The following is an 8595-nucleotide window of genomic DNA, read 5'->3' as shown; positions in this document are numbered from 1 at the left end:
CTCTAATGGTGACCATGGGACATTTTAGTTTTACCTGCTTTACTATCTGTCACACTACTACTATCTCTGTGGTAATATAAAAATTGGTCCTCAGTGAGTCTAGAGGCCAGTGACTGAAAGAAATGGGCATCTGTATAATGTCATAAATCCTTCCCAAGGCAAGGTACATTTATTTGTATAGCATATTTCAGTACAAGAACAACGGAAAGTGCTTTACCATGATTAATGAAACAATGTCCTGAATTAATGTTTAAAATGTCAAGAAACACTAATTGGCTCAAAAGATAAAGTACAAGTTTAACATGCTAACATTTATTTTAAATGGATTATTAGGAATATCAGCACTGCTGAAATTAGCAATTATTATTAGGATTATCATTATTATATTTTTGGTAAACCAAGATATTTCTTAAAATGTTTCCCTCATGGAAGAAATGTACTTTATTAAAAAAATGGAAGAAGCTATTGCAGAAGTTTGTTTATTTTATGGTTTCTTTATATATTTAATATTTAGTAAATGTTGCTTTCCCTGCAGATGCATTGTTCTTTCTGTATTTAACTGATGGACGTATTCGTATCTAGGACAGTGTTAAATGTCAGGATCAAATGATGTCTAAGACGTTAAACATCAGCTGATTGATCAGATGGAACAATCACCGACACTGTTGACCAGATCTTAAGACACGGTGGAACATTTCAAAGCTGCATCCTCTGTTCTAACACAGATTAAGACGAGGAAGATCTCTATGTTCAGTAAACGTATGACTCAGTCATCGTACATGCTGTACCGTATTTGTCCCTCTCATATTGACACAGAACCCTACTCTCGCTGGCTCTCGTTTCTAAGTGTAGGTGTTTAAGTACGACTTTCTGGGCTGTTATCTCTTTGATGGATCACATTGTGGGCTAGAATAATGTGATGAGTGTGCCTGGAATCACAACATGGTGAGAACATTTAGATACTTTCTCTGCGGGAAGGTTTGAGGGAAATGTCTGCGCTCTTAAGTACTTAAAACCTATATATGTCACTGAGTTGTTTTTTTAACTAAATGTAGTGGCAGGTTTAAGTATTTAATCTTCTTCCTCAGTTATTTACTGAGACACCTATATAACGTCATAAATCCGTCCCAAGGAAACAATGTCCTGAATTAATTAGCAATTAATATTATTATTATTTTTTTTCTTCTTTCATTTAAAATGTCTAAATTCAGAAACATCCCTGATGTTATATTATTTGTTTTAAGTAATATTTGAAGTGTTTTAAGCTGCTGAAAATTTGATAAATCTGTAGAGATGTTGTTCCTTGGTTACATTCAGCTATATGATTCATTTGCGTTGGGTGACCAAAATAAAATAAACCTGGGCATGTCTGTTTTTATTAGTTAAAACTGTACAACAGAATGTCTGTTTTAGGTTAAAAAGCAACTCAAGTTGTCTCTAGCAGAGCTTACGATAATAAACAATTTTTTTTTTTTTTTTTTTAACCCTTATACTGCATAAACACTTATTGTTTGTTTGCAGAGAGCTGACGGCAGAGGACCAGATTGCTCTGCTAAAGTCGAGTGCCATTGAGATCATCATGCTGCGCTCGAACCAGTCGTTCAGCCTGGAGGACATGTCCTGGAGCTGTGGGGGACCCGACTTTAAATACTGCATCAATGATGTCACAAAAGGTGGTTACACATCATATTCTCACACAAATGCCTACGAGAAATTAGCCAAATGCATCCAGCTGCTGGGAGATAATTATTTTTACTGTTCTTGAGTTTATTTTAATATAACTTGAGGATAATTATTCTACGACTCGGAGGCGTACGTGAACGCTACAGCATCAAAGAAATGTCATACAAACTGTGAACACAGCAGCAAACTCAGGGATGGGGAAAGTTTTCCTTCAAGTTGGAGTGATGTGACAGACTGGATAAAATGTCTCCCATCTTATATGTGAGAGTCTTACACAGCCCACTCACACGCTGTTTTTCTACCCCCTGCTGGACTTTGCTGAGGCTTTTAACTTCAGGTATTTTCATGGAACCTTTAAAGCAGCCACAAACGCACACCGCGTTCCTTATTACACGCAGAGCAAGAAGACGCTGTGCTCTCTCTCTCTCTCTCTCTCTCTCTCTACAATCACTTCATGTTGAAAAAAGAACTGACTGTAGTTCGATGCTCTGATGCAGAACAATGGCCATGCAATGTTTTCTGGTTTAAAGCTGGACAAAATGGAGTAACGGTGCTGAGATAACTGTGTGGTTTGGGGATCCTCTACAGCTGGTCACACCCTGGAGCTGCTGGAGCCGCTGGTCAAGTTCCAAGTTGGTCTGAAGAAGCTCAACCTGCACGAGGAGGAACACGTGCTGCTCATGGCCATCTGCCTGCTGTCCCCAGGTGCTGCTGCTCTTTAAGATGAAACTTTTTTTTCACCCGTGTGAATGTTTGTTTTTTTTGTAGATTTCCCGAAAGCCAACATGTCACCAGAGCACGCCTCAGGGTTTGTGTTGGTGGCAGCTTTGCTGTTTGACCTAGATTCTCCCAGAAATGATTGAGCACATGATGCTGCCAATAGCAGCTGAAAATAATTTCCTGGAAAACAACTGTATCTGTTCAGCATGATGATATGACAGCATTTGTTGTTTTACCCCCTGAAGCAGCATCAGAAACAGAAATAAAACCTGATTGTTTTTGCTTTTGTTGAGCCTGGATGACCAGTTTACCATCCAGGCGGGTAACAGAACATTTGAAGGTCGGAAAAAAGTAGTAGCTGCACTCAACTTCCTACCCCTACTCTTTTGTCCTTTCCTACACGGTCCTTTGGCATTACAACCACACGCTCCAGGATGATTTAATGGGATTTTATGTGATGGATCACAGTGAGAGCACAGTTTGCAAGTGAAAGAAAAACAAACAAATCAAAAATATGGCATGCATTCAGACCCCCTAAGTGCAACACTTTGCACAACCACTATTAGTTGCAAGTACCTCTGCAAGTCTGGAGAGGAATGGATCTACTAGCTTTGCACGTCTTGCCCAGATTTTAGACCGTTTGTCTTTTAAAAATTAACTCGAGCTTAGTCAGGTTGGATGGTGAGCCTCTGTGAATATTGACTCCCTACTAACAGGTTTAGCTTTAGTCTGTTTGCCCAGAGCCCCTTGTTCCATGTTTGTTGTGTCGCCAACATGTCTTGTGGCAAATAAGCTTTAATGTTGTCCAATAAACTTTTGCGGCCCTCATAGAACAGTTGCATCCATACTGAGATTTAATTGTGCACCATATAGATAGTTTTAGAAGGCAAATCTATTTTATTTAGGGCTACCAGAGTGGGGGGTTGTATACAAAAGGATGCCACATTACCATTTTTGTTTGTAAAAAATGTGGAAACCTGCATGTCAGTTTACTTTCACTCTATGTTTAAATGCTACTTTATGTTTGTACACCACATACAATCCATTTGGTGTGTGTTAAAGTTTGCGGTTCTGATGTGACACAATGTAAAAAAAACAACAAAAGAAACATTCATGAGGCTTGAACCTGTTTGCGAAGCACTGCTAGTCTTTTTCTTCTGCTCGCCTGTCCACTTGTTACGTGACCTGGTACACATGCCCTAACATCTGCTTTCCTCCCTTGCCCCCCCCCTCCCGGTTCTCCATTACAGACCGCCCTGGTGTGCAAGACCATGCCCGCATAGAGCAGCTGCAGGACCGTCTGTCAGAGGCACTACAGGCCTACATCCGGGTCAACCACCCAGGCGGCCGCCTCCTCTACGCCAAGATGATCCAGAAGCTGGCGGACCTGCGCAGTCTGAACGAGGAGCATTCCAAGCAGTACCGCTCGCTCTCCTTTCAGCCCGAGCACAGCATGCAGCTTACCCCACTGGTACTGGAAGTGTTCGGCAGCGAGGTGTCATAGCTGAGGAAGAGGAGGAGGATCTGTTCTTTAAGGCAGACTCTTCAGACACAGGAGGATTAACAGACCCTGCTGCCTTTTCCTCAACAAAACCCGAAGGCTTCACCACACCCTGGACGCAGAAGGTGGACGATCACATCTTCTTTCTGTCTTCACCTCTTTCATTATCTGTCGATTCCTCACTTTCCTGGAGGAGCAAAACCCAACGTAGGCCATAACTGGATCTCTAGATTCACAAATATAAATCTGCTGCTGGATCACCCGAATCTCAAACCTCATTTGCTTTTCCAAATATCCCGACTCGCTCATTTCCATCCTTTCCACAACTGCAGAATCCAAATGTTTTTCATCACCAACCTTCGCTGGATTCTACTTCCTGCAACACTTTCTTAAAGTGGAAACAGCTTGAGAGATGTCCCCGTCACCTCCCTCTCATCATCATCATAACTTTTCTTCCTGTTCACATGGCAACAACAGGAAACAGCGCTCAGATTCAAATATCGTACTCATGCTCACGGTGATGAACTTTATGTAAATGGCTAATAACCTTTGGTGGTTTACAGATTTTAACAGCAAAATCATCCAAATATATTCAGCATCAGCAACCACGAGTGAGCTCGGGAGAAATAGAAATACTTTGGTTTGTGATGGGAGTCGAGCGTTTGTGTTATTGGCCTCCCCTGTAAATTCTGCAGATGTGAAAGAAGAAATCTTAACTAGTCAAATCATATGAAGACAGATTTGTCTGCAAAAATCTTTTGATTTGGGAACGATGGGAAGAAATGTGCACTTTGAAAAAACAAGAGGATGCTGGGTAGATGGGTGGAAAGGGGGTGCAACATTTTGTTAAAATTAACAAAGGAAGAATGTATGTATAATTCTACATATGATAAGTATAAGCTGTAGTACAAGTCAAACATTTGGATGTCTAATGCTTGGCAAGTACTGTAAATAGAAATGAATATTTCTGAGAGTGTTAAATAATAATAATGATGATGATAAAAAGGATGTCAAGGCCCCTCCTCCTCAGATATGTGTGTATAGGCCACCTTATATAAAAAAAAAGTGTACACACGGGCACTGAGACGTGTTATGAGGAGTCCTTCTGTTTTTGCTATAGTGTGCAAGAATATTGATGGACCACAAGGGGGTGTGTGCACAGGCTCTGACTGAACATATAATGCAACAAGGCTCTTTGTTGTGATCTCTGATTTTTGGACCTGTGAAATTTATAGGCTGACATACACAAAGATAATTTCCTGTTTTGTGGATGGCTATTTTTTCAGAAAAAAAAAACAAAAAAAACAAAATATAGTTGTTGGGCTGGTTGGATTGCTGCTAAGACAGAGCTTAGATAGTTGGACAGAACCCAGCTGCCAGCTGTTGCCTCAGGGAACGTTTGTCTGACGATACTGTGTACTCAAGTTTTTTTTGGCATGCGTGTGTTTGGCGTAAGCTTACAATCAGGAGAGGGAGGTTTCGAGAGTTTTTGAAGCTCAAGGCATCACTGTGATTTCTAATTATACTGAATAACAGCAGAAGGAAGCTAAGTGATAAATATTTCTGAAAGAAAAACACAAAATTCTCTATTTGTGAAGCTAAAAAAACCCAATTTATTTTACATGATCATATAGTCTGTAAGAAAGTATAATTAATACATTCTAGCTACGCAGTCATCTTTATTAAATTAGTAAAAGCCTTATATTGAATGTTTTAAGGGTTAAGTAAATATTCTAGAGCAGTGGTTCTCAAACTTTGTAGAACTGAGTAACTCTTCCACTTTCCACCATAGATGCATTTCTTTTACAATGGTAGTGCATCGGGACTTAAAAAAAAAAAAAAAAGAAACAACAATGCTCTTACTTAAGGGCACTGTATGGTTGGATGAAGGATTTAATTAATTAAGCCTTACTTTGTCCACATCTAATATTTGAAAAATGTGCCTAAAGGTGGCGGTGCCCGTCAGACCAGGGAATATGCAGGGGGCGAGGGCTGGGCTGTGATTCTATAAGATGAATAAATGCTACATTTTTAGCTTAGCTGAATGCTAAGCTAAAAAAATTGCTAACCTGACAAAAAGACATGATGCTCACTTTTCCACCTCGATGCAGAGGCATGTGCGAGTGGCAGAGCTACCAACGTCAGCTTTTTTCTGTGATGTCACAATATCTTTCTGCCAATATTAATATTGATTCGAAACTCACATGCAGTACACTCGATCAACGCGAGGAGGGCGCCACACAGATGGTTTTCGACACAAAGCAGGATTTTAACAAATGTGCAGTAAATGTTCAAAATAATGACCAGGACATGTATACAGCACTATAAAACATCTAATGATACGGTTTTATTAGCAAAAAAAGTCAATTTGGGGGTTTGTTCTTAAATGGAGAGCAAAACATCATCAGCTTATATGGCTAACAGTAGTTAGCCTGGTCACTGAGCGTACCAGGTAGCTAACCCCACTGTTTTTTAAACTTGGTACTGGAACACGGTAAACCCGTTACTGCCTGAATTTATTTATAATTTTAAGTTACAAATGAACTGTGTGTTTTTGCTTTCAAATTATTTATCAATTAGGTAGATATTAATGTGTGTACAGCACATGCAATTTATATAAATGTAGGTATGCCATATGCTAATTAGCTAAATTTGGGCAACATTTGGCAGAACTCCAACCAGTAGATGGTGGCACAGAGCTTTCCATGTGATCATTAGTTGTATGTTTACACCATGTTGGCTTTATAGTGGTTTGAGATCAATGTCGGTCAAGGGGTCGGTTTTGATGTCCTTCTCAGATCCAAGTTCTGACTTCAGAAGTCAAGGGATCACAAGGCACTTGTTCCTGGTTCACTATTATCTGCATCAGTTTGTGCAGAGATCCTGGAAATTGGAAATTTGTGTGTGTGTGTGGGGGGGATCACAATTAATTTGTTTGGGTTTAGCTTAATAAAGCTAGCCCAGGTGCCACCATCAGTACACATACCACAGTTTGAGAACCATGGCTCTAGAGGGGTAGCAGTCTATAAAAGCAAAGCGCAGAAACGAAGTATGAAATACTTTTACACAGATGGGACAGTTCAGCCTCTTACTCTTTTTTGTCACATTTTGATTTCATTTCAATACCAGCTGCATAAGCAAGGTTTTATCACTACATATCATATTGTTTCTGTTGACATGTCACATGCTCACACCTCATGCAGGCCTGGATCACCCCCTTGTGGAAAGACGTTGTAAATACCACTTTCTTATCTGTACATAGACGCTGATGTAGGTTATAACTAAGAGAATCAAGTCGTTGATGGGAAGATGCTTTGGAGATGCTAGGCTATATGCAATTAGAGAAACTCTCCCAGTGTATTCAACTTGAGTGGACAGAGACGCTTAATATGAGCGACTCAATGAGTTGTTTGTATTGCAGGTATGCTGTGGTTCTTTTTTTTTTTTAGGCTGTGGAGGGTTGGGCTCAGTATCCATCGCACACTAAATTGGAGCACACTGTACAGATTGACACTGATGTAATCCCTTAAAAAGGGGTGGAAAAGGGATAAAATGTCCCGGTATCTCAATTTTAATTCATTGAACATTCCCAGATCCCTATAATCATCCAGAACTCCCCCCAAACGACTCAGGGTTCTCATTATTAAGCGTCTTTCTGTCCATTCCAGGATTCTGGATGTACGTCTTTCCTCTCTCTCTATCTCTCTCTCTCTCAATCAATAGGCTTTTGATGATATATATATATATATATATACATAATATTTTCATTTTGGATAAATATCTGATTTCTTCTGTTTGTCATGATTGTTGATTTTTAACATGTCAGGGGTTTGCTGTCCTGCTTGCGCTTGGCTTTGTGCTCGGGAGAATTGGTGACTGAAGCTGGGATGAGCAGGGTGGACCTATGGAGCTTTTTCCAAGTGTTCGTTGACACGTTTAAAAAAACCCTGCTCTGTCAGCGAGGGAAAGCAAAGACGTTTGCCCCGGAGCTGGATGCGGAGAGCTAAATCATTGCTTTGTCTGCAGAACTGTAGTTCTACAGACGACTACATCGTCTTTTTCAGGAGCTAACTTCAAAAACCGCCAAGTGATCATCAATAACACTGCCTCAACCGGTTGGATACACGACATACTTACCTGCAAACCTTTTGCAGCAGCAGCTATGGCGTGCCTCTTTTATTCATCAACCAGCCATGTAACCACCTCATCTTCTTCAACAGCCAGTTACAACAACTCCTCTCTGCATAGCTTTAAGTTAGCAGCCAGCCAAGCTCTGCTCTGGAAATCTGCGACACACCAAGACCTGACCGGAGTCTGGGATTTGAAGGTGTCCCTTTTTGGATTGGACCGCCACGAGACTGTGTAGAATTTGTACAAAGATCATAGGAGATCAAGTATTTTTAAACTGAGAATCACCACACGTAGACTTGGTGACTCGCTGTCCAAGCAGAGACCGACTGACCGACTGAGATGCACCTAGAATCCAAAGTGGGACGTTGTTGTTCTTTGTACCCCATGTCTCACTTTGCAGCTCTCAAGGTTCAGATTTTTAACACATCATGGTTCGTGTGATAATGACAGTCGTGTAAAGGCGTTTTACGTTCTACATCTGCATCACGTAAAGGAATGCAGGACAAGGTGACGGTGGGGGGGGGGGGAGTCTGCACGGGGTTTTAGGGTTAGCCTGCGAT

General features: G+C 40.7%; 1 protein-coding gene across 1 annotated transcript; it reads left to right on the top strand.

Moving 5' to 3' along the window:
- The first annotated feature begins 779 nt into the window (after window positions 1-779).
- Window positions 780-6850, top strand: LOC118559038 (vitamin D3 receptor A-like). The gene is made up of 4 exons (XM_036129730.1): window positions 780-784; window positions 1522-1673; window positions 2272-2388; window positions 3654-6850. Exons 1-4 carry the CDS (start codon window positions 780-782, stop codon window positions 3905-3907), a joined length of 528 nt encoding a protein of 175 aa, XP_035985623.1. The 3' UTR covers window positions 3908-6850.
- Window positions 6851-8595: the final 1745 nt, after the last annotated feature.

The sequence above is a fragment of the Fundulus heteroclitus genome, unplaced genomic scaffold, assembly GCF_011125445.2.
Source record: "Fundulus heteroclitus isolate FHET01 unplaced genomic scaffold, MU-UCD_Fhet_4.1 scaffold_208, whole genome shotgun sequence".
Taxonomy (NCBI): domain Eukaryota; kingdom Metazoa; phylum Chordata; class Actinopteri; order Cyprinodontiformes; family Fundulidae; genus Fundulus; species Fundulus heteroclitus.
The sequence above is the reverse complement of the archived record's forward strand: the minus strand, read 5'-3'. Positions and strand labels throughout refer to the sequence as shown.

Excerpts from the sequence above, each read along its gene's own strand:
- LOC118559038 (XM_036129730.1), top strand. Across the intron at positions 1,674-2,271 it reads CATCAATGATGTCACAAAAG|CTGGTCACACCCTGGAGCTG; the intron begins GTGGTTACACAT and ends GATCCTCTACAG. Across the intron at positions 2,389-3,653 it reads CATCTGCCTGCTGTCCCCAG|ACCGCCCTGGTGTGCAAGAC; the intron begins GTGCTGCTGCTC and ends TCTCCATTACAG.